This window comes from Colobus angolensis, unplaced genomic scaffold, assembly GCF_000951035.1.
Source record: "Colobus angolensis palliatus isolate OR3802 unplaced genomic scaffold, Cang.pa_1.0 Scaffold283, whole genome shotgun sequence".
Classification (NCBI taxonomy): Eukaryota; Metazoa; Chordata; class Mammalia; order Primates; family Cercopithecidae; genus Colobus; species Colobus angolensis.
The window spans coordinates 718,034-744,054 of record NW_012116077.1 but is presented as its reverse complement, the minus strand read 5'-3'; the positions used below and the strand labels follow the sequence as shown (position 1 = coordinate 744,054).

The window sequence follows — 26,021 nt, the reverse complement described above, 5'->3', positions numbered from 1 at the left end:
AAAAATAGGAATTGCACCCTGCAAAATTCTCATTAGGTATATTAACCATATAGGTTGACCTATACCTCTTCATTGGGAAATTGAAGATGGCCTCAGCTAAATCCTGCCTCCAAAATTAGAAATAACAGCTTCAGTTGACTTTCTTGACCTTCAGGGCAGAGAACAAAGTCTGATTCTTTTACTCATTCCAGCTTCTTCCTGAATTGGGCAGACTACGTTATTAATGGTGAAGTTAGAATTTTTTTAAAAAGGAAGGCTCTAGCAGTGTCTTAATTTAGCAGTATCTTGGTTAGATCACCAGAACCAATGTCTGGTTTCCAGCTATTCCAGGTTCAAAATTTCATTGGCACATCCAGAAATTGTCAGTCTCGCTGATTGATTCACACCAACCAAACTCAAAAGATTTCTATGAGCATGAATGGCAATTTGCTAACTCAGTGAGGAGAACTGCCAAACAGACCAGAAGACTCATGTACAAGCCAAGGCAAGCTTTGCTGTTGACTATATGGAAACACAAAGAACTTGCTCTTGACCTCCCGTTTTTCCAGGTTCTATGAGGACCACTTTTTCAAGCCTAGCAGTCAATATATTCCATATATTTACAGGTTTCTTTTATATAAAAACCATTTCAGTCATACCTTTGTATGGATATATCCTAGTCACCTGGTTGAATTGGGTCACATGTAAAACATCTCTAAAATCTGTTTCTTCTCCATTCCTGCAGCCTTAGCCTAGGCCGTCATCATTTCTTCCTGCCACATTCATTCAACAGTGTTTTTTTATTTTTTATGGTAACTACTCAGGAGTCAGGTGTTGTGCTTGAATGGTCAATGGCAACCCCTCTCCAACTTCAAATCTTAATTGGTCAGTTCCGTGCTTAAAATCCTTAAGGCCAGGCACAATTGTAGGTTACACTTGTAACCCCAGTGCTTTGGGAGGCCAATGCAGGAAGGTTGCTTGAGGCCAAGAGTTCAAGACCAGCCTGGGCAACATAGGGAGACCTTGTCCCTATATTTAAAAAAGAAAAACCCTTAAGTGGTTTCCTATTGCCTGCAGCAGTGGTTCTCAAAGTTTGGTGTGGATCAGAATCACCTGGAAGACTTGTTAAAACAGATGGCTGGGCCCCAATCCCAGAATTTCTGATTCAGTAGGTCTAGGGTGAGAACCAAGAATTTGTGTTTCTGACAAGCCAAAACCACTGGCATAGGGAATCAAGTTTAAACCCCCAAACGTTCACAAAATCTTTCACAATCTGCCTCCAACTTACCTTTCTAGCCGAATCTCTTGCCACTCTCCCCGTATTTGCTATTTTTAACCATATGCAGTGCCAAAGCTCATTTTAAGCTTCCCTTTCATGCTTCTACACACATTCTTCCTGGAATTCATCCAGCCCTCCACTTCTGCAGACTAGCCTTAAGGCAGATGAGCACTTTCTTTATGCTCCCAGCGCACTTTATATCTATCAGCAGTTTTAACACTGCTCACATCATATCCTAATTACTGCTGTATATCTGTTTTTCCTGTTAGTCTGAGTTTTTGGAAGGCTGACAAAATATTTTCATCTTGTCTCCATATTCCCTAGCACAGTGCCTCGTATATAATTAGTGCTCAGGGAATGTTTGTTGAGTGAATCTGTGATTTTTTTTTTTTTTTTTTTTTTGAGACAGAGTCTTGCTCTGTCACCCAGGCTGGAGTGCAGTGGTGCGATTTTGGCTTACTGCAACCTCCGCCTCCTGGGCTCAAGTGATTCTCTTGCCTCAGCCTCCCAAGTAGCTGGGATTACAGGCGCCCGCCACCATACCATGCCCGGCTCATTTTTGTATTTTTGGTAGAGATGGGGATTCGCCAGGTTGGTCTTTAACTCCTAACCTCAGGTGATCCTGCCCACCTCGGCCTCCCAAAGTGCTGGGATTATAGGCGTGAGTCACTGCGCCCGGCCGTGAATTTGTGATTCTAAAACTTCTGAGTGTTACATGTAGCAACATATATAGAATCATATAATATGGATTTTGCTTTGAGAATTGCACATCTTAAAATGAGGACATATGGAGATATTGTAAAACATGGAAACAACACATTAATTATAACCGGGTTGTAAATAACACATTTGAGAATATGAAGTGGTTTTTTTTTTTTTTTTTTTTTGAGATGGAGCCTCGCTCTGTCCCCCAGCCTGGAGTGCAGTGGCCGGATCTCAGCTCACTGCAAGCTCCGTCCCCCGGGTTTACGCCATTCTCCGGCCTCAGCCTCCCGAGTAGCTGGGACTACAGGCGCCCGCCACCTCGCCCGGCTAGTTTTTTGTATTTTTTTAGTAGAGACGGGGTTTCACTATGTTAGCCAGGATGGTCTCGATATCCTGACCTTGTGATCCACCCGTCTCGGGCTCCCACAGTGCTGGGATTACAGGCTTGAGCCACCGCGCCCGGCGAAGTGTTTTCAAAAAGACATTAGGGTATTCTTTTTTTTAAATCTTAAAATGTATACGACTCAACTTTTAAATCTTGAATATGGAATAGCCAATCACTACATATTAATTATAGCAGTCAATCCCATTAGTTAAAATAGCAAAGCATACCAAAAATCTACACAATATATAAAAACAAAAGTGCCAAATATTCAGCAATGAACATTTAAGTAGAAAGTAAACATCAGAACGTCACTTGTTATGACTTTAGGAAAATGCCAGCAATTAAAAACCCTAATAAATAATACTGGGAATTCAGAGGAGGACAACTGAGTTTATGAAGTGGGAGGGAAGGAGGTTTTCATACTAATGAGACTAAAGGAAAATAACAGATCGCTCTTAACGATTTAGTATTTAGTTGGTCATTGGCAAGGAATGCACAGAGTATGGAAGAAGGAGATAGCCCCTATGCCCAGATAAAAGGGAGCTGACCTGAAGGTGGAGCTGGGAACCTTAATCAGAGTAAACAGCAAGAACCAGGGAGAGAGAGTTAAGTAGCTGGTACACTGTGACCAAGCAGATGGGTCACCAGTTTCTGGGGGAAGGCTGTACTTTGAATCATCCTTAACTGTTTTCGAACTACTTATTTCAAATGAGAAAATGCTATGAAAGTGGTTTCCAGTGCTCTTTTTTTTTTTTTTGAGACGGAGTCTTGCTCTGTCGCCCGGGCTGGAGTGCAGTGGCCGGATCTCAGCTCACTGCAAGCTCCGCCTCCCGGGTTTACGCCATTCTCCTGCCTCAGCCTTCCAAGTAGCTGGGACTACAGGCGCCCGCCACCTCGCCCGGCTAGTTTTTTGTATTTTTTAGTAGAGACGGGGTTTCACCGTGTTAGCCAGGATGGTCTCGATCTCCTGACCTCGTGATCCGCCCGTCTCGGCCTCCCAAAGTGCTGGGATTACAGGCTTGAGCCACCGCGCCCGGCCATCCAGTGCTCTTTAATGGTCTATAAGTTTTGTGTCTATGGTGGTCAAATGGATTCCTGTTTATCTCAAAGTCTTATCTTTTCCTTCCTCTGGTCAATGCAAAGTGAGGAAAATGGAAAGAAACCATCATGCTTTGGGGTACTGGTCTCCCTGGATTGATGGTAGTAGCAGGCATATGTGAATATCTCAGAGTGTTTATGCTTCTTTTTGTGGCAAAGTAGTTTGCAAACTGGTCACAAGGTGGTGTGCACACATAAGGTTTTCTTTATAATTTCATTCAGGATTGATGTTCTGTGCCTTTGGTACAGGGGAGGAAGACAAGACAGTTTCCTGTATCACCAGATCTCAGCTGCACTCTCTGCCTGTGAAGTCAGAAGTGTGTTGGACCCTCAGATTTCTCAATGCTTGCTGGCACAGTTAGGCACTGAAGAGCCAGGGAAAATCAGAGGGAAACAGAAGGAGGGGAGGGGAGAAGAGGGGAAGAGAGGCAACTGGGAGTGCTGATTCTCTCTGCTCTCCTCTTACCCCAACTCATGGTGAGCAGCTACCTAAGATTTACTGCTCCTCTAATTAGGATCCCTTGCTTGTCTTGTATAGGCAAAGTGTGTTCAGCTATGACGAGCGAGTGGTGGGGGGAATGTTTCCCAGTGGAGGAGACAGTTATTAGTAGACATCTGTAGGATAGCTGATAAGCTCTTAGCTATCTGCTAAGTGCCCAGCACTGACCTTGGGCCTATGAAGGGTACAAAAAACAAGCATCCCACAAAAAAAAACAATATGGCATTATACCTAAAATCTGACTGAGGAGTCAAAATTAATGCACACAAAACAAATGTCAAAATATTCCATTCTGACTGGGTTCAGTGGTTCATGCCTGTAATCTCAGCACTGTGGGAGGATTGCTTCAGTTCAGGAGTTCAAGACCAGCCTGGACAACACAGGGAGACCCTGTCTCTACATAAATAAAAAAAAAAAAAATTAGCCGGGAGTGGTGGCACATACCTATGGTCCCACCTACTTGGGAGGCTGAGGTGGAAGAATCACTTGAGCCCAGGAGTTTGAGGCTGCAGTGAGCTGAGATCATGCCAGTGCACTGCAGCCTGGGTGACAGAGTAAAACCATCTCTCAAAAAAGAATTCAACTCATACAGTAAGTACATTCAAAATAACATCATAAAATTGGTGAGATCCGTGGAGATGGAGATCATGGTAGTAGAGGAATGCCACAGGGAGAGGGAATTTTTTTTTCTTTTTTTGAGTCCGAGTCTCGCTCTGTCACCCAGGCTGGAGTGCAGTGATGCCATCTTGGCTCACTGCAACCTCCGCCTCCCTGGTTCAAGCAGTTCTCCCGCCTCAGCCTCCCGAGTAGCTGGGATTACATGTGTGCACCACCATGCCCAGCTAATTTTTTTGTATTTTTACTTTCGCCATGTTGGCCAGGCTGGTCTCAAATTCCTGGCCTCAAGTGATCCGCCCGCCTCGGCCTCCCAAAGTGCTGAGATAACAGGCGTGAGCCATTGTTCCCAGCCAGGGAAGGGGAATTTGTATTAGGTTTTGAAAAATGAGTAAAATTTTGCTGTCCAGAGAGGAAGAATGCGGCAAGCCTTCATTATTAATGTCCTGATGAATAGTTCCTGACAACTATAGCTGTTTCATCATCAGGAAAATAGTGTGTGCAACTCAGTAAGTGAAATTGTCTCTTGATTTTTCTTTATAAAACTGAAAAGGAAACACAAATGATGATAATGCAGACTTAGTTGTGACTTGAATTTTGGATCATCCTTTGAGAACTCTGATCTTCTTGATGAGCAGGGACAGTTGCTACAGATTAGGGCATGTGTGGTAATCAGCATCAGGGAGGCAGCACTTTTTTTTTTTTTTTTTTTTTTTTTTTTTTTGAGATGGAGTTTCGCTCTGTTGCCCAGGCTGGAGTATAGTAGTGCGATCTCGGCTCAATGCAACCTCCACCTCCCGGATTCAAGCAATTATCCTGCCTCAGCCTCCTGAGTAGCTGGGATTACAGGCATGCACCACCATGCCCAGCTAATGATGGCCAGGCTGGTCTCAAAGTCTTGACCTCAAGTGATCCACCTGCCTCAGCCTCCCAAAGTGCTGGGATTACAGGTGTGAGCCACCGCGCCTGGCCGAGGCAGGACTTTTGAAATTGAGACACAGAAGGGATGACTGTATAAGGAAGTGTAAGCCTGGAGACCAGAGTTCTGCCACTAATACCCTGTGCAACCTTGGATAAGTCTCTTAATCATCCTGGGCCTGCTTCCCACATCTGTCAAATGAGAAGAGTGGGAACCAACTAACTCTGACTTGGTGTGCACTTGACTTTTGGAAAGCAACCTCATAAACCGATTTGCAATAAGTTTTTACCAGTTTAGTATATAATCTCTCCCCAGGATTTTTGCATTTTATCATTTTGTAATATGGACTGCAGCAAAGAGAAAGTGTTAGTCTCCAGAAAACTATCAATTCAAGGCAAGTGTTACACCTTATTATGTTCATTGGCACAGTTGCTAATATTGCTCTATTGACTTGGTGCTAATTCTTCCCTAATTTCCACTGGTTGGAGTTTAGGAGGCAACTTATATCTTAGCCAAGATAAGTGATAAGCTGGGCGTGGTGGCTCACGCCTGTAATCTCACCACTTTGGGAGGCCACGGTGGGCGGATCACGAGGTCAGGAGTTCAAGACCAGCCTGGCCAACATGGTGAAACCCTGTCTCTACAAAAATACAAAAAAAAAAAAATTAGCCAGGCGTGGTGGCATGCACCTCGAATCCAGGCTACTCGGGAGGCTGAGGCAGGAGAATCATTTGAACCCGGGAGGCAGAGGTTGCTGTGAGCCGAGATCATGACATTGCACTCCAGCCTGGGTAGCGAGCGAAACTCCGTCTCCCAAAAAAAAAAAAAAAAAAGTGATAAATGGGAACAGAGATAGGAAAGGAAATAATAGTAAATTGCTCAAGTATTATTAAACCCGTAAACACTTCTCTCATAGTAACAAGGAGATAGCCTATTCGTGATTCATGGGGAAATGTGTACATGTTCAACTCACAAAGAGAAAGCTTTGAAATTAAAAGAAAAAGAATTCCTACTATGCCATTATTCAAAGATAGTAAAATTTCTACTTTGACCTCTGTTGACTAACTTCTTAAAGTTAGAACCGAGAGTTTAGCATTTGTGTGGTTAATTTTGACTTTCCAGTCAGATTTATGAACCATTTCATACTCTTTTAAAACAAATAGTTTCACGTTAGAGTTATACATGTTCTTAAGTTTGCAAGTTATCTTAAATCTTTTTCTCACTATGAGTTTCTGTTACATGTAAATTATTTTAAATAATCGAAATTATTCTATTTAGCCCATAGTTTAAGGTTTTCAGTATGTTTTTGGGAGAATTATAAACTAGAAATACAGTTAACAGGGATTTTTCACATTGCTTCTAAATTCCCTCTTGTGTTTCAAAACAGACACCTTTTTCAAAGTAAGCCCTAGTAGAGTTGTTACTTAATTTTTTTTTTTTAAATAAGTATTCCAAGACTTCAGAATTCAAAAGATACAAAAGGGTATCCAGAGAAAAATTCCTCCCACCCCTGCTTCTTTCTCCAGGGACAAACGTGGATATCCTTCCAAAGAATTTCACCTATATCCAAGACAATAAGTTTACACATTCTTTTATCACCCCCCCGCTCCTTTTTTTTCTTTTTGAGACAGAGTCTCTCTCTGTCACCCAGGCTAGAGTGGAGTGATGCAATCTCAGCTCACTGCAAGCTCTGCCTCCCGGGTTCACGCCTTTCTCCTGACTCAGCCTCCCGAGTAGCTGGGACTACAGGTACCCGCCACCACGCCTGGCTAATTTTTTTGTATTTTTTAGTAGAGACGGGCGTGTTAGCCAAGATGATCTTGATCTCCTGACCTCATGATCCACCCACCTCGGCCTCCCAAAGTGTTGGGATTACAGGCGTGAGCCACTGCGCCCAGCCTTATCTCCCTTTTTATACAAATGGCAGCATGCGTTACACACTGCACTGCTCCTTGCGTTTCTCACTTAACACTACCTCTTGAAGATCAGTCCATCTCTAACTACACAGAGTCTCCTCTTGATATCTGGTATCCCAATGAATGGATAGACTATACTTTATTTAATGAATCCTCTTTTAATGGACAGTTGAGCTGTTTCCAATCTTTTTTTTTTTTTTCAGATGGAGTCTCACTCTGTCTCCCAGGTTGGAGTGCAGTGGCATGATCTCGGCTCACTGCAACCTCCACCTCCCGGATTCAAGTGATTCTCCTGCCTCAGCCTCCTGAGTAGCTGGGATTACAGGTGTGTGCCACCACACCCGGCTAATTTCAGTATGTTTAGTAGAAACGGAGTTTCACCATGTTGGTCAGGCTGGTCTCGAACTCCTGACCTCAGGTGATCTGCCCGCCTCAGCCTCCCAAAGCGCTAGGGTTACAGGTGTGAGCCACCTCGTGTGTCTTGTTTCCAGTCTTTTGCTATTAACAACAAGAAACTAGCTTTTACTGGGTGCCAAGTTCTGTTCCATATTGTTTCACATAAATCATTTTATTTAACCCTCAGCACTGCAGAGAAACCTTTCACCTACATGACTTCACACAAGGGGAATATATATGCCAGATAAATCCCTAGACGTACAATCTCTGGAACTGAGGCTATGTGCATTTGATTTTGGCACATATAGTGGTTATGCCAATTCACCTCCCCACAAGGAATGTAAGCACATGCTTGATTGCTCCCATCATATGCTGTCAAAATTTGAGTTTTACTAATGGGACAGGTAAAAAATTGTGGTGGTGTAGTATGGCTTTAGTTTGGATTTCCTTTGCTGTGAGTGAAGTTAAACATCCTTTTGTAAGTTCAAGGACAATTTTTATGTCCCTTTTCTAGGAAATATTATAGTTTACTAATTTTTTGTTTTAGTTTTAATTGACAAACAGTAATTTAATATACTTTTATATTGAGTTGTCTTTTTCTCAGTAATATGTAGGCCCTCCATATAGTAGGGAAACTTGCCTGTGATATGAATTGCAAATGTTCCTTTGGCTTTGCTTATAAAGTTTTTTTGCCATGCAGAGTTTAAAAAGTTATACAGACGAATTTATCATTTTCTGTTTATTTCTGTCTTCAGGAACAGTTTTTCGTTTGTTTGTTTGTTTTTTTCCCAAGACGGAGTCTTGCTCTGTTGCCCAGGCGGGAGTGCAGTGGCACAATCTCCACTCACTGCAACCTCCACCTCCTGGGTTCAAGCAGTTCTCTGCCTCAGCCTTCCGAGTAGCTGGGATTACAGACACATGCCACTATGCCTAGCTAATGTTTATATTTTTAGTAGAGACGGGGTTTCACCATGTTGACCAGGCTGGTCTCGAACTCCTGACCTCGTGATCCGCCTGCCTTGGCCTCCCAAAGTGTTGGGATTACAGGCGTGAGCCACCGAGCGAGCCCGGCCTTCAGGAACAGTTTCTTTTCTTTTTTGTTGTTGTTGTTTGTTTTTTGGTTTTTTTTGAGATGGAGTCTCACTCTGTCACCCAGGCTGGAGTGCAGTGTTATGATCTCAGCTCACTGCAGCCTCTGCCTGCTGGGTTCCAGTGATTCTCCTGCCTCAGCCTCCCAAGTAGCTGGGGCTACAGGCACACACCACCATGCCCAGCTAATTTTTGTATTTTTTAGTAGAGACAGGGTTTCACCATATTGGCCAGGCTGGTCTCGAACTCCTGACCTCGTGATCCTCCCACCTCAGCCTCCCAAAGTGCTGGGATTACAGGCGTGAGTCACTGCGCCAGGCCAGGGACAATTTCTAAGTGAAAAAAAACAATTTGGTTTCTGTTTTTACGTCATTGTTAGAAAGCCTGAGGTTTTTTGGTTTTTTTTTCCTCATTGTTTCTTCTAGAGTATTTATGACTTTATTTTTTTTATTTTACTTTTTTAAAAAAACTTGTATCTGTTTAGAATCTTAATCCTGATTAAGGAGTGAAGGATACATTATTTTTTTTCCAGATAGATACCTGATTCAGCCAACATTTATTGATTAATCTATCCTTCACAAATCAGAGATACCACTTTTTATCCTAAATTAAATTCTCATCTCGACAGAGTTTTAGAATGAGATGGTGCATATAATTTTGTGATGCCAAATTTGGATGTTCTCTTCCTAATGCTTCCTAAAATAGTAATTATATAGCTTATTTATCATTTTTTATTGAAAAAAAAGAGAGAACACATCAAACTTCTGAGAGCACATTATCCCAATAGAAATGTGTATGCTTTTGAGTAGAAGAAATAAAAATGGAAAATTATAATTATTTAATCGGATGTCTTTTAGAATAATCTTAGTTTTTTGTTTTTTGTTTTTTTTTCTATAAACCCAGGAACTTGATAATCTTAGTGCTGTTTTATTTTATTTTATTTTTTTTAAGACAGAATCTCAGTCTGTTACCCTGGCTGGAGTGCAGTGGTGTTGTCATGGCTCACTGTAGCCTCAACATCCCTGGACTCAGATGATCCTCCCACCTCAGCCCCCTGAGTAGCTGGGACTACAGGCATGTTCCACCACCCCCAGCTAATTTTTGTATTCTTTGTAGAGACAGGATTTTGCTATATTGCCCAGGATGATTTTAAATTCCTGGGCTCAATAAATCCTCCCACCTTGGATTCCCAAAGTGCTTGGATTACAGGCATGAGCCACCGCATCTAGCTTTAGTTTTATTTTATTGAAGTGCACGGACAGTATAGTGGAAAGAATACTGGACTAGGAGGCAGGAGGTCTGTCAGCTCTTTGGTTTTTTGTTTTATTTATTTATTTATATTGAGACGGAATTTGGCTCTGTCGCCCAGGCTGGAGTGCAGTGGCGCGATCTCGGCTCACTGCAAGCTCCGCCTCCCGGGTTCACGCCATTCTCCTGCCTCAGCCTCCCGAGTAGCTGGGATTACAGGCACCCGCCACCACACCCGGCTAATTTTGTATTTTTAGTAGAGATGGGGTTTCTCCATGTTGGTCAGACTGGTCTCGAACTCCCGACATCAGGTGATCCGCCCGCCTCGGCCTCCCGAAGTGCTGGGATTACAGGTGTGAGCCACCGCGGCACTGGGCTTTGACCTTGTTTTTGTTTTTGTTTTTGTTTTTGTCTCAGTCTGGTCTCTTTATAATTAAATAATAATAATAACAACAAACACTTAGAACATTGCCTGGGCTTTAGTGTTATTCAAGAGCTTTACATACAATATATTAATTCATTCAGTCTATGTAATTAATAAAAAGTTTATAATCTGTTAGGATTCATACAAATGTTAGATATCTTTACTAATAAAATGTTGATAGGCCCTTTCAGCTCAGTCAAAAAAACAAAAACACATCCGACACTGCTGTTAATTACTTTCATGCTATAAAGTATGGAAATAAAGTAGAACGATCTGAAGCAGCTTATGCATTAAGTGCCTTCCCATTTACCTTCACGTTTCTGTGCCTTTGCTGTCCCCTTGGTCTGAATGCCCTCCCCTCAACACATAAGTGTGTACCCTTCTTTTCTTCAAAGACCGCCTCAAATACCAACTCTGGGCCTTTCTTTTTTTGGAGATAGAGTCTTCCTCTGTTGCCCAGGCTGGAGTGCAGTGGTGTGATCTTGACTCACGGCAGCCTCTGCCTCCCAGGTTCAAGTGACTCTCCTGCCTCAGCCTCCCAAGTAGCTGGGATTACAGGCACCTGCCACCATGCCTGGCAAATTTTTGTATTTTTAGTAGAGACAGGGCTTCACCATGTTGGCCAGGCTGGTCTCAAACTCCTGACCTCAAGTAATCCACCCGCCTCGGCCTCCCAAAGTGCTGGGATTACAGGCGTGAGCCACTGTGCCCGGCCAACTCCTGGCCTTTCTTACAGGTAGAAATATTTATGTAGTGTTCTGATTCTCTAGTACCATATATACCATGATAGGCTTATAAGCATCTATTATAATAGAGGTAGTTTCAATATTTTTGCTTGTCAATTAGACTTGAACTTCTGAGAGTACAGTCTGTGTATTATTCATCTTTGTATCTCTGCTCAGCTTCTGACGTAGTTCCTGGTATATAATAGATACCCAGCTGAAAGAAAAGAATAAACATTTGCATACATGACTATAGAGCTCCTATTTGATAGCAGTTGGAAAGGCCTCTATCAGAATCAGAGCATGTGGGCCTCCGTAGCTGGTAAAACCAAATAATTCATTCATTTGTTTTGTTTCTCTTTGAATGCATGAGAACCTGAACTTAAAATTGTTAAATGGCTTATAGTCTATTTTAAAGGTGTGATCTACAGGGTAAAAATCAGATATTTTCTCTGATTGTACATTTTAGCTTTTGCATTTTATTTTATTTTATTTTATTTTTTGAGATGGAGTCTCACTCTGTCGCCTGGGCTGGAGTGCAGTGGCCGGATCTCAGCTCATTGCAAGCTCCGCCTCCCGGGTTCACGCCATTCTCCTGCCTCAGCCTCTCGAGTAGCTGGGACTACAGGCGCCCGCCACCTCGCCCGGCTAGTTTTTTGTAATTTTTAGTAGAGACGGGGTTTCACCGTGTTAGCCAGGATAGTCTCGATCTCCTGACCTCGTGATCCGCCCGTCTCGGCCTCCCAAAGTGCTGGGATTACAGGCTTGAGCCACCGCGCCCGGCCGCATTTTATTTTTAAAAGCTATGTTTCAATTGTAGGGGCACACCTGTAGTCCCAGCTACTCTGGAGGCTGAGGCAGGAGGATTGCTTGAGGCCAGGAGTTCAAATCCAACCAGGGTAACATAGGGAGACCTGTCTCTTAAAAAAAAAAAAAAGGCACACTTGGTGTGCTTGGTAAATAAGAATATTGATTAAAGTGAGATTAGGAAATAAATACAGAAACATCACACTTAACAGGCATTCAGACTTCTGTCAGTTACAGCTATCTGGAACATATTCAAGAACCCAGAGGGAATCTAAAAAAGCCTCTGAAGTTGGAGGAGAATAGCTCTCACAAAGCATGTGTACTTGATGTAGGAGGGAGAGGCACAGTGCCACTCACATGCCAAAGCCCTACTTACTGACTACACATTTTCATAAAAAAATTCCAAGGACTGCTTAGCATGTGTGGTCATTCGGCCTCCTTTCAAGACATTTTAGCTTGTTTCTGGTTTCAGTAGAAAAAAGATTAAAAGAACTCTCCCACCCATGCTGCCAAGAAGGCACTAAATAAAGTATTGTTGACACGAGCGTAAAAGTGATTCTCATGGTTTTCTTCAGAAATCATGGAAACTTACTTTGTGTTTATTTTTTCGTCTTTAAGAATTCTGCTGGACTCATGCAAAATCAGTTGTGACCATACTTAATTTATTCTACTTTTTTAAAAATCTGAGGTTTAAGAAGAGCGATATCCCTTTGATCTCACCTCTTTGAAAGGGGGTCATTAATTTGAGAAAGATTTCTTTATTCCTTTGAGTATTTAGATTATTAATCATAGGCTGAAATCCTCAATATGAAAGGAGCATGTATAAACTTCTTTGCATAATTTGGTAAAAGCTATATAAGTAAGTCAAGGTAAAAAGTCAAAAGGCATGTTTAAGTGATTTCGGGACTTTTTTTTTTTTGAGTCGGAGTCTCCCTCTGTAGCTCAGGCTGGAGTGCTGCAATGTGATCTCGGCTCACTGCAACCTTTACCTCCCAGGTTCAAGCGATTCTCCTGCCTCAGCTTCCTGAGTAGCTGAGACTGCAGGTGTGTCACCGCACACCCGGCTAATTTTTGTATTTTCGATTTTGTATTTTTGTATTTTGTATTTTTAGTAGAGACAGCGTTTCACCACGTTAGCCAGGCTGGTCTGGAACTCCTGACCTCAAGTGATCTGCCTGCCTTGACCTCCCAAAGTGCTGGGATTACAGGCAAGAGCTACTGCACCCGGCCGATTTGGGGGCCTATTTTAATGTATGCTAAAGATGCTTTTTGTGTAGGGGCTATAGATTAATGAAAATTGGGATCATTCACTTCTCGCTTTCTTCTTCTATTTCTAGATTGCCAAAATGCTTTGGAGTTTTTAACTGAGTCTAAGAAAAGTCCAAAATAGATTTGAGACTGTAAAAACAGAAACTGCAGCAAGGGGGATTCAGTGCCAATGCATCAACAAAAAAGACAGCCAGAGTTAGTGGAAGGAAATCTTCCCGTTTTCGTGTTCCCCACGGAGCTCATATTTTATGCAGATGATCAGTCAACACATAAGCAAGTGTTGACACTGTACAATCCCTATGAGTTTGCCTTAAAGTTCAAAGGTGAGTCTCCTAGCTCTATTTTCTGGGTTTTTAACTGCTCCCTACTAATTTTTTACTTGTAGAAACTAATTACAAAAAAACCCCACTAATGGCCATTGTGACTTTTTCTTTCAGTTTTGTGTACTACTCCAAATAAGTATGTTGTCGTTGATGCTGCAGGTGCAGTAAAGCCTCAGTGTTGTGTGGATATGTAAGTCAAGATCACTTCTTGGTAACACGTTTTAAAGTGTGTTAATATTTGTTTTTAACTTGAGAAAAAGAGATATTTTCTTGAAGCTGTTCTCACATAGGCATTTATTATATCTTGAATTTTTGCTGAAAACTTGTCTTTTAAAATTGTTTCGAAGAGATTTGGCCAAATACTTAATAATATTTCATTATGTTGGAGCTCATGTATGTGTTAGTATCTCCATGAACATTTTCTCATTGTTGTGGTTTTAGTCATACCAGGGATGTATAAAGGTAAAGTTCTGACTTATTCCTTTAAATTTCTCCAGCTATAATAGGGGATTTAGCTTTCTTTGGAACATGCTGCTATTACAGTGACGTTTGGAAAACTATAATACTACTGTCTAAGAACAATGGTAATATAAGTTCATCTGAAGTGATTCAACTAAAAGCCTGGAAGTTAATCTATATAAACAGGAAGCAGTTGTGTAACCACTCATCTGTAAAGTATTATTTGAGCTCTTCCAGATAATTTCATCTTAGAGTGTCAGATAATGATTGTTCAAGCTGTTCGTATTTAATTTTTATTTTAGAACTAGTGCTGACCAGATGGATCCATTGACCAGCCCTTAACTTTAAGCTACCAAGTACACTGTATTTGTTTAAATCTGTGAGAATGAGAAGCAGAATTCTTTACTTTTGAATACTTTTTCACCAGCTCAAAGCCATAAAATGATGTATCTTTGAGAACGTTTCTGCACATTTTGAAAAATTTTCATTCAGTACACAATAAGCAAGAGCTATTACAAAGAAATGTAGTCTCTTGCCAAATAAATGTGTTACCTTTGACCTAATTGTTTTGTGTTCCCTGGTAAGAACAAAATAAATGGAATTGCAGAAAACTCATAAGAATTACAGTGCTTAGCTAGGTGCAGTGGCTCACGCCTGTAATCCCAGCACTTTGGGAGGCTGAGGTGGGAGGATCACCTGAGGTCAGGAGTTCAAGAGCAGCCTGGCCAACATGGTGAAACCCCATCTCTACTAAAAATACAAAATAAAAATAAAAATAAAAATAGCTGAGCATGGTGGCAGGTGCCTATAATCCCAGCTACTCGGGAGGCTGAGGCAGGAGAATCGCTTGAACCCAGGAGACAGAGGTTGCAGTGAGCGGAGACCACACCATTGCACTCCAGCCTGGGCAACAAAAGTGAAACTCTGTCTCAAAAAATAAAATAAAATTACAGTGCTGTATACTCTTTTCTCTTTAGAGAAGCAGAGGTGTATTATTGGCCTTCTGTTGCACTGGTAATAGTGGAGTACTTACTTATTCAATTGCTTGTTTCTACCTGCATGCATGGGATTCAATTTTAAGTGTAGGGTGAGGTTTGTTGCCTAAACAGTAAGTAAGTAGAAATGGAAATTTATGAGATGTTGGTGGGGAATAAACAATTGCATATATTTCTATTTAGTAAATGTTGCTGCACTGAGATATCCAGAAAAAAAAAAAGTCATTGCTAAAGATAATTTTCTTTCCTTTTTTTTTTTTTTTTTTTCAAATGAGACAGTCTTGCTCTCTTGCTGTGGCAGCGATCATAGCTTAGTGCAGCCTCAACCTCTTGGGCTTGGGCTTAAGGGATCTTCCTACCTCAGCCTCCCGAGTAGCTAGGACTACACACATACCACCAAGCCAGTTAATTTTTAAATTTTTTTGTAGAGACGGGGTCTCTGTGTTGCTTAGGCTGGTCTCAAACTCCTGGCTTCAAATGATCCTGGCCTCAACCTCCCAAAGTGCTGGTATTACAGGTGTGAGCCACTGGACCTGACCAAAAAGGAATTTTCTTTACCTGTTATTTTTTTGCTTAAGACTTTTATTCTGTGTTTTAGATTATGTGCTTTCATCTAATATTTCCGAATTACTCATTTCTTTTGGGTTATACTGTGATTTTTTTTTAACATCTTAGCAAATTTCTGTTTTTGAGTATTTGGTTGTAGTCAGTATATTAAAATATCTCACTGCATTCTGTTTGGCCGGCCCCCAGAAATCTAAACAGCATTTGTTATTTTTGCTGTTTTCAGTGTGATTCGTCATAGAGATGTTCGATCCTGTCACTATGGTGTAATAGACAAATTCCGTCTTCAAGTTTCTGAGCAAAGCCAGAGGAAGGCTTTGGGAAGAAAAGAGGTTGTTGCTACTCTTCTCCCATCAGCAAAAGAACAACAAAAGGAAGAAGAGGAAAAAAGAATAAAGGAACATTTAACTGAAAGTTTATTTTTTGAGCAGTCGTTTCAACCAGGTAGTTTTGGGGTTGTTTTTAAAGCCCTTTTGATGTCTTACACATTATTAACTTTAAAATAATCAGGCAGCTAAGAATAATTACTAGAAAAATCATCTACCATTTCAAACATGGTCAACTACTTTAAAACTGAACCTAGAGAATCAGGGACCTGAAGTAGAGCAAGAAGCCTGGAGGTGGATTTTAAGAGGAGGGAATACCCCTCACTGGACTACGCTGTAAGAGGGTAGATGTTGCTGTAGCCTTTTAATAAAAATATATCTGTATTTAAACATAAACATATCTAGGACTGCAGGCACCATACTTTATGAAGCTAGTAAATTTGGCAGTTCTATACTTCTGTTTCCATGACTTTCCTATATCCTTTCTCATTTAATTAGTTCCAAGGAAGAGAGAGATTGTGTTTGGCAATAGGCCAAGCTTAGTGCACTGTTCATATTATTTTGAAAAAAAAAATCTCATTAAAGTTGAAGTTAATTAAACTAAGTAGATTATAATATCCCCTGTGGGCTATTAATTGAATCCCTCTCCAGCCCTCATTTCCTTCCAGCTTAGATATTCAGAAGTGTTATGATATGTTCTTTCAACATTGACACTACCCTCATATTCAACTCTTTGGATGTCATTACCCCGTCTTCTTAACTTCTCATCATCTCCTCCTAAACCTGTTGTAGTAGAAGGAAGATAAAATTTTCCATAGAAAAACAGGGAAACTGGAAACTTTTTGATGGTGATACCGATACATGAATATGATAGCAGCTGTCCTTGAAATTGCAACATTTTATGAAGGATTAAAAAAATCTAATTGCTGTTACATTCAGTCATATCAGTTTGTTCATCTTAGAATGCTTATTTCGGCCGGGTGTGGTGGCTCACGCCTGTAATCCCAGCACTTTGGGAGGCCGAGGTGGGTGGATCATGAGGTCAGGAAATCGAGACCATCCCAGCTAACACAGTGAAACCCTGTATGTACTAAAAATACAAAAAATTAGCCGGGCATGGTGGTGGGCACCTGTAGTCCCAGCTACTCGGGAGGCTGAGGCAGGAGAATGGTGTGAACCCGGGAGGTGGAGCTTGCAGTGAGCCAGTGCCACTGCGCTCCAGCCTGGGTGACAGAGCGAGACTCTGTCTCAAAAAAAAAGAATGTTTATTTCAATAACAGGAAGTAGTAGTGCCTCTTTGATTTACTGTAGCTAAAAGTCTCTTCCTAGTCCATTAGGGACCATCTAGATTTTCTGGTAATACCAGGACTAGTGACTAGGTAGTAGCTATTAGGTTGGTGCAAAAGCAATTGTGATTTTTGCCATTACTTTCAATTGCAAAAACCGCAATTACTTTTGCATCAACCTATAGTGGATTGTTTTATTCTGATCAATTAGTATCAACTGACAGGACCAGCTTTTCATCTTTTGAAGCTGAAAGAGAACCTTTGTCCAGTGTCACTCTCAGATCAATATTGTAAAGTTAACGTAGTTATGAAATGCAAGATTCCCTTTTTAAAATGCTTCCTCTGGTATAAGAAAGGCCATTTAATTTGTATTTGTTTTTTGAAGTTACACTTGTAATTTAAAATAGTCTTCGAAGTTCAGTTTTGTATTTAACAGATTGGTTTAATAACCAATCTGGAGTAAGGAATAATAAGGAGTAAGGTTTAGGGTATATGTGTATGTAAATATATGTAAGGAGAACTTTATTCCTGTTATTTTGAAATTTATTAAAATTCAGGTGAAGATCATGCTAAGAGGCTAAATAATTATAGTATGTATTGTCTTATTTTGTTTTATTTTTTATTTTTTGAGAAAGAGTTTGTGTCTGTCACCCAGGCTAGAGTGCAGTGGCGCCATCATAGTTCACTGCAGCCTCCAACTCCTGGATTCAAGTAATCCTCCTGCATCAGCCTCCCGAGTAGCTGGGACTACAGGTGCTCGTCACCACACCCAGGGTCTCACTATGTTGCCCAGGCTTGTCTTGAACTCCTAGCCTCAACCAATCCTCCTGCCTCAGCCTCCTAAAGTACTGGGATTACAGGACTGAGCTCCCACACCCGGCCTTATTTCATTTTTCTAACAAACCTTGGTATCTAAAGTATATTAGAGAGTTTTTCTAATTGTAAAATTGGAGTAGGCAGATGAATGAGGATGGGTGATGCTAGCATAACACATGGTGATCTCTGTTTTGGGGGAAAAAATTCTCTAATCCCTTCCTGTAAGGAAGCTCAATGAAGGCAGGCACTTTTCCTAGTACTATTATATCCTCAGTACCTAGCACAGGGCCTGGCACAGAGAAGCTACATAATGAATTTGTAAATGAGCTGAGCTAGGAAGGCTGGACTTCAGGTCTGGTAAGGGTCTGTGGGAACGGTGAGTTTTTTTGTTTTGTTTTGGCTTACAAGGTTTTCATGGCTATGACAGCTGTTTAGAGGAAGGGTGATACCACAGTACAGCCCCATTCACAGTCCTGGCCAACATGTCCCATTTATGGGTAGTTACCCCAATGTGCCTAATAACCTGGAAGTAAGTTGAGTAAAGTTTTCTTCTTTAATAGAATATCATGATGACTGATTTAGTCTCCTGTCTATTAAATTTACAGGAATTTATATGTAGTTTCCAACATGTGGAAAACTCAGGTTTTTAAGTTTTTCTGAACTAAAATGTTGAAAATTAATTGAGATTGTTTTGGGAGGCTTTGAAATGTCATTACTTTTACAAGTCCTTAGCTTAGAGAATATTTTAACAAATGCGTATTATTAAAGTATTAGAGGTACAACAGTGTTGTGAGACTCACTTTTAGCAGGAAAATGGTTGATGGCTATATTATGAAAAATTTGGATTTTGAAATATATTGAAAGTCAGTACAAATGAGAAAAATTTAAGTTTATTGTATAAAACACATATAGCAATAACATAAGAAAATGTACCTGTAATCTCACACACTTAACACATCTGCTTATATAAGTGTTCCATGTTACTTTCCAGACCTTGCCTATGTGCATAAGTATATTTTGTGAGTTTTTTTAATTCAACAGAAATTTAAGTATACTTTCATAAAATACTAGAGCTCAGGTTATTAAAAAGCCATTTTAAAAGATACATCTGAATCTTAGTGGGTTTGTCTTAATTACATTATTAATGAACTGCTATGTCTATGCTATAATGTTTGAGTCAGTACCCTCTGGCTTAAGAAAATTATAGTCTTAATTATTGTTTATAATAAAAAAATTGAAAATAACTGAAAAGTCCATCAATTGGGAATTGATTAAATTATAAATATTCATAAGGTAGTGTGCTAGGCAAACATTTACGAGGATCTGATAGAATGATGAATGCTTATACATTGTCATTTAAAGAGCTTCAAATATATTTCTAAGTAAGGGAAAAAAACAGTTATATAACAGTATGTATAATATGGCCTTATTTATGTAAAAGATTCTCCTACATGTTTATACGGGCATTTGTAAAATCTAAAAGGATACATACCAAGCTGCTAACAGTGTTAGCTCTAGGAGGGTGGAATTATGGAGGAACATTTACGTTTTCTATATCTTTATAACATATTTTACAACGATCCTGTAGTACTAGAGGGAAAAAAGCTTTTTCCATTTTGAAAAATTTCAAGCATTTATGCAAATGTTTTTGGAATACTAAAAATTCCAGTTTCTCTAAATACTACATGTTCTCTAAATACTAAAAATTATTTGAAATGACCTTTATTGTGGGTTTGCAGTGAATGGTGTACTTGTCATAAATAACTGTTTTCCTTGAGAATTCATCCTTGCAACAAAGATAACTATAAAGGTACTCTATTAACTGAAACAAGACTTGGGGTTTTTCTTTTAGGTGTTTCTGCTATTGTTTCATTCCAAGCAATAATTACTATAAAATTTGAATTTGTTTTCACCTCTCTGGCTCTGATGAAGTTCAGTTAACGCCACACAACAGCTAAGGTATTAATAATTTAGAAAAATTCCATTTAATAATAGAATGAACAGCATTATTTCGTTAATGAAACACAAAGATTGTGTTGCTGTTGGCTATTCCTTTTAATGAAAGGAAAGGTAGTGGGAAAAGCTGTATGACAGAAAATGCTGTTATTGGGTTTCTTAAAAATACGGGTATGTATACTATACAAATAGAGTCAGAACTGTAGAATAGCAGGTGTGATAACATTTTTAATTTTTTTTTTTGAGACAGAGTCTTGCTCTGTCACCCAGGCTGAAGTGCAATGGTGCAGTTTAGGCTCACTGCAACCTCCACCTCCCGAGTTCAAGCGATTCTCCTGCCTCAGCCTCCTGAGTAGCTGGGACTACAGGTGCGTGCCACCACACCCGGCTAATTTTTGTATTTTTAGTAGAGATGGGGTTTCACCATGTTGGCCAGGCTGTTCTCAAACCCCTGACCTCATGATCCACCTACCTTGGCCTCCCAAAGTGCTGGGATTACAGGCGTGAGCCACCATGCCCGGCCTTTTTAAAAAATCTTTTAGAATTTTATTTTAGGAACATTTAACATGAGATCTAGTCTCTTAATGAATGTTTGTGTACAATAAAATATTGGTTAAATGTAGGGATAACGTCGAGTAGATTTCTAGGACTCACTCAGTTTACATAATTGAGACCTATGCCCATTGATTAGCAATTTGCATTATCCTCCTCCCCCAGCCCCTGGCAACTACCATTTTGCTCTCTGCTTCTATGAGTTTGACTATTTTAGATTTCCTGTATAAGTGGAATCATGCAGTATTTGTCCTTCTGTGACTGGCTTATTTCACTTAGCGTATTTGCCAGATACTGTTTCTGCTGTTTTCTTCTTTGCTATAAATGGGTTAGAGCAGAGGGAAACACTTTTGGTTCCTTAACATTTTCAAAATTGATAGCAGGATGTACAGTTATTAGAATCAAACCTATCTGGGGAGCTCCTTAAAATATTCCCAAAAGGTAGTGGAGGTCTAGTGTGGCAGGCTCAAATTGAATATACACAGGCAAGCCACTGGGGTACTGGAAGAAAATATCAGAACTTCAATTTATATTTATTTTTAACACATTCTTCCAAAAATATATTTGTATGTTTTATATTAAGCCTAACAGTACAGAACTTGTGCATATAATTTTAAAATGTGCATACATTGATGATACATGCTTGAATACTTTCTACTGACTAGGGTGGGATGGTCGGGGGAGTTGGTGACCACCTTTCAGTAAGAACTCACTACCTCACAATGCCACGTTCGCATTCCATCCTGCAATGATTCAGACCAGTTAAGACATGGGCTTCCACATCAGCCCAGCAGTTAACTCTCTGACGGATGAAAACCATGGGGAAACAATTGGAGAAGTTAGACAAAATCAGAATTCTGGTGAGTGGCGGCCAGTGTATGTGAAGGAACTTTTGTCTTAAAGTTTTTAGAAGGAAGCTTAGGGATTTTTGTCTTTTTACAGAAAACAGAGCTGTCTCCTCAGGACCTAGTTTACTAACTGTCTTCCTGGGAGTGGTGTGCATTGCAGCCCTGATGCTGCCTACAATGGGGGATGTGGAATCGCTGGTGCCTCTCTACCTCCACTTAAGTGTGAATCAAAAATTAGTGGCTGCTTATATCTTAGGTAAGGGTTTTAAAGATGCATTTGGGACATATGTGTAGTGTTTTATGTGTTTATGGGTGGTGGTGGTTTGATTTTTTTTTTTTTTCCCCCTGAAGAACAGATACAGAAATGTTTCAAGAGCATGTTGAGGTCAGGTGCCTTTGAAGACTTTTTCAGCTCACATTTAGTTCTTTTTAGCTTACCTAAGATATAAGCATTTAGGACTGAGCATATTCTTATTCTTATTTTATATTTTATATATTCTCTCTTCAAAAGAAAGAAGCAAAGCAGGAATGCCATGCTTCTGTCTCTTTGTGGCCCTAGGGCCCTGGGATACAGGTAGACTCTTGATGCTTCTGTTAACAAAGTCGACTGGCTTTACCCATGCTTTAAAATGGCACATCTGCTGTTATTATGGCTGATGTGACTGAATAAAGTAGGAGGTATATTTGATAGTTTGCTTTGGCCAGACATGAGTGATTTAATTAAATCTCTCCAGTGACTGCCCATTGCTATAAATTGGATTTCTTCTTTATAATATCAACAAAATTCAAATTGACTTTGAGTTCTTGGTAGAGTGCCTGCCTATGTGCTATGTTTTATTTGTTCACTGAGGTCCAAGCAATTGCTTATTGAATGAAATACTCTGTTAGATGCATATCTTTAACTGTTCTCCATTTTTCTTCTTTCAGGTCTTATCACAATGGCCATACTTAGAACATGAGCAAGGATTTCAGTTGACTTCTGAAGTAAACCTGTCTTGAAAATATGAATGTGGACTGCCTTCTATCTCTATTTCACTCCATTAACATGCTACAAACTATTGAATGATTTCAAGTAATTGCAAATGTATAATATATATTTTAAATTATAATTTAATTTGAAGGACTGCAGAACATTATTTTACAGACAGCAAGGATGCTTCTGAGTGACACCTAGGAAATTATTTGAAGAAATTCTTTTTATACCTATACCTGTTGTGCAAGAGACTTTAAAACATTTGTTATTTGCTCACCTTTTTTTCCAATTCACTTTGATTGCTAGGGGTCATGTATGCTTCGAAGTTACAGGACTAAAAGAGCAAACTGACCGTCCTAAAACTAAAATGACATTTATTCCCTAGCTACAAACATCAGCGTTATTATGTTAATTATACCTTGCCCTCTATCATTATAAGCGGTTGCCATGGTGTTTCTAAAAGTAAGTGTTTTACCATTAATGTGTAGAGGGCAAACAAAGCATAAAGTACTAAGGGATCATGCTTATCCTAGGGTCTCACAGAAGACAGGACATATTAATCTTGTGAATTACAGAATGGGTTGTGGTCCAGACACCAAGAATCATAGGGGTTTTTTAAAAAAACCTAATGGAAGTAGGGTGACCTCTCTTTTTGGTCTGAGAGTTCTAAAGGAAGGTAGGCATCTGTTTAATTAGTTGGTTCACCCTGGCTTTACCTCTGGTTAATGCTTTGTGTTAAAAGGAAGGAAAAATCACTTTATCTTTTCTTCCAAGCCCCTTCCCCGCCTGACTTGCCCAGACTGGGATTACCAGATACCAGGTGATTTATGTGGAGATGATTTTTCACCTTTAAACTCTAAGCCAAGTGTAGGAAACTCTTCATAGCGGTGTCTATTTTATATCAGTCACTGAGACTTTTTTTTAAGTTTTTATTTATTATTAAGACAACTTTGCCAAAAAAATCCCCTAAGCACAACTATTTACATTTCTTTATAGCCTCTTTTGATCTCTAACACATATATGCAGTTTTAACTGTTATTGTCATAGTAACTGATCTTTTGTCTAAGGATTTTTACCTGAAAGCACAATGCATTAAGAGTCTCTTGAAAATCATCTTTCAGATCTTTTTACAGAATGAACTTATGCACTGCAACAAACACAAATGTATGCCTGAGGTTGGTTTTTGCAGAAAATAGTCTCCGCTTCTAAAAACTATGTCTAGTCTTCCATAGGAAATCCTCACTGTTTAACCGTGTGAGGAGCCTAAGTCATTAAACGGATCATGTCTGTATATTGTGTAACGAATGAAAAGCACATAAATGTAATCTACTTTGAACTTTGTAAAAATTATGTGTGGAGGCTATTCTTATTTATCCATCTCAAGTCCTGTGTGTGCACGTGTGCGCAAGTGCACATACGTGTATGTATGTGTGTATAATAACACATTGTAATGTAAAGAGCAGAAATTACTTTAAAAAATAAACAGAAATGGAGACTTGAGCTTCACATTGATTTAAACATTTTATTTGACTTATCTTTGAGGAACTTAAGGTTTTAGCTCTCCTGTTTTCTAAAGTTGTCTCATATTTCTGTGACTGACATAGGAAAAGTAGAAACAGTGAAATGTAACAGCTTTATTTACCAAGGGAGTTAAGTCACTTTGTAATTTAACTTCTTGAATAGGTAACAATCATATGCTTCAAAAATGAAAATACAGTGAAAAATCACTCCTCACCCTCTTGGTGCACCCAGCCCCTTACAAGTGACCCCTTTTATTAGTTTAAATATACGTGTGTGTGTGTATGTTTGAGTGTTGGAGACGGGGTCTCTCTCTGTCACCCAGGCTGGAGTTCAGTGGCGCAATCTCGACTCACTGCAGCCTCAGCCTCCCGAGTAGCTGGGATTACAGATTTGCACCACCATGCCTGGCTAATTTTTGTATTTTTAGTACAGACAAGGTTTTGCCATGTTGGCCAGGCTACTTTGTTTCTTTATGCAAAACATATACAAGTTGAGTATCCCTTATCCAAAATGTATCCCTCATCCAAAATGCTTGGGACCAGAGGTGTTTCAGATTTGGGAAGTTTTTCAGATTTGGGGATATTTGCATATACATAATGAGCTATCTTGGGGATAGGACCCCATCTGTAAACATGAAATTTGTTTCATACATACCTTATACACATAGCCAGCAGGTAATTTTATTTTTCCCTTGGGGACATTGAGTAAACTGTTACGTACCTGCCTTTTGACTGTGACCCATCACATGAGGTCAGGTGTGGAATTTTCCATTTGGGGCATCATGTCAGCACTCTGGAAGTTTTAGTTTGGAGCATTTCATACTTTGGAGTTTTGGACTGGGGCGCTCAACCTGTATATTCTTATTTTTTTTCTGTAGAAACAATAATAGTTACATGAGTAGTCAGAGACCTGGGGCTTGAGCTGGCTCTGGAAGGGTGAGTTTAATTCACATACAGAGAGGAGCTGGATTCACAAGAAGAGGCAAGGATGTACCACGAGGTGAGATTTGTTTTTAAATAATGTCTAGGGAGATGAGACTTGTGTGTTCCATTATTTCCTGTCTGCTGTGAAGAAAACTTTACTGCCGTGACTCATGGGGATGAACACAGGCTCATGAGGAAAGAACTAAGCTAGCCAAGGGGCCACAGGTATCACAAAATTTAATCAGAGAAGAGGTAAAGAAGTAATTGTCATCGTGAAAACATGATTCATCCTGAAGGCAGCCAGCAAACAGGAAACACAGCAAGAGACATGGCAATAGTTGCAATTATCCGTCACTGCAGGTGTTTCTGCCACCATGAAATCGTTAGGCCAGCACAGTTCTGCCACCCGAGTTCATTTCGAAAGGAGCTGTACAAAGTCGGCATGCGAAGCTTTAGGTTTCTAGAAAAGATTCTGGAAACGAGTGTCTCCCAGGTATTTTCATTCACTGAACGAGTAAGTTGAAGGACTATAGCAGCTGCAGAGGTGATATCTACAGGGTTTCCACACGCACACGGAAGTAGACGCTAAGGTTTCAAAACTTGACTATTATGAAAGAGATTGAAGATTTCAAGTGGTACCTAAAACCCTGCCATTTAGAGAAAGCGTGCCTAAAAGGAACAATTTAGACCTAAAGGAAGTTGGGGGGTGGGAGGAACCGGGACCACAGAGCTATCTTAGAAGATTCAAATGGAGGGGCCCAGCCAGCCTAGCTGCATTATCCTAGAAGTGGAATGTCAAGTTAGTGATTATTTCATTAGGAAAGTATTTGCTACACCTATAATCTGCAAGTGATAAACAACATACCAGAGCAGAACATTAGTCTCCGGGATTAAATACCAAACAGAGTAACAAAGAGTTGACCCAGCTACAGGATGTTAAGAGAGTCCTGTCCAGTTACCACATCAAAGACCCTGTAAGCAAGCCATGGGCAGAAAAAGGAGGAATAAATTGACACTGGTTTGGAGAGGCTTTATATGACCAAGAGAACAAAAATGCAAATGGACTAAACTCAAGCTGGCTGTTTATTTCGTTCATTTAGTTTTTCTACGATTTGCCCGTCACTTAGTT

The 26,021-nt window shown here is 40.1% G+C and overlaps 1 protein-coding gene across 2 annotated transcripts in view; it reads left to right on the top strand.

The window, feature by feature from the left end:
• Positions 1-23,954, top strand: part of MOSPD1 (motile sperm domain containing 1) — a 27,787-nt gene extending 3,833 nt beyond the window's left edge. Inside the window, exons 2-6 of one of the 2 annotated variants that reach the window (XM_011948740.1) lie at positions 13,419-13,673; positions 13,788-13,863; positions 15,918-16,135; positions 21,570-21,731; positions 22,403-23,954. In XM_011948740.1, coding sequence (XP_011804130.1) covers positions 13,520-13,673; positions 13,788-13,863; positions 15,918-16,135; positions 21,570-21,731; positions 22,403-22,434 — 642 coding nt within the window. In that variant the 5' untranslated portion in view covers positions 13,419-13,519 and the 3' untranslated portion in view covers positions 22,435-23,954. The remainder of the gene's footprint in view (positions 1-13,418; positions 13,674-13,787; positions 13,864-15,917; positions 16,136-21,569; positions 21,732-22,402) is intronic. The other variant, XM_011948741.1, reaches the window with a different exon arrangement.
• Positions 23,955-26,021: the final 2,067 nt, after the last annotated feature.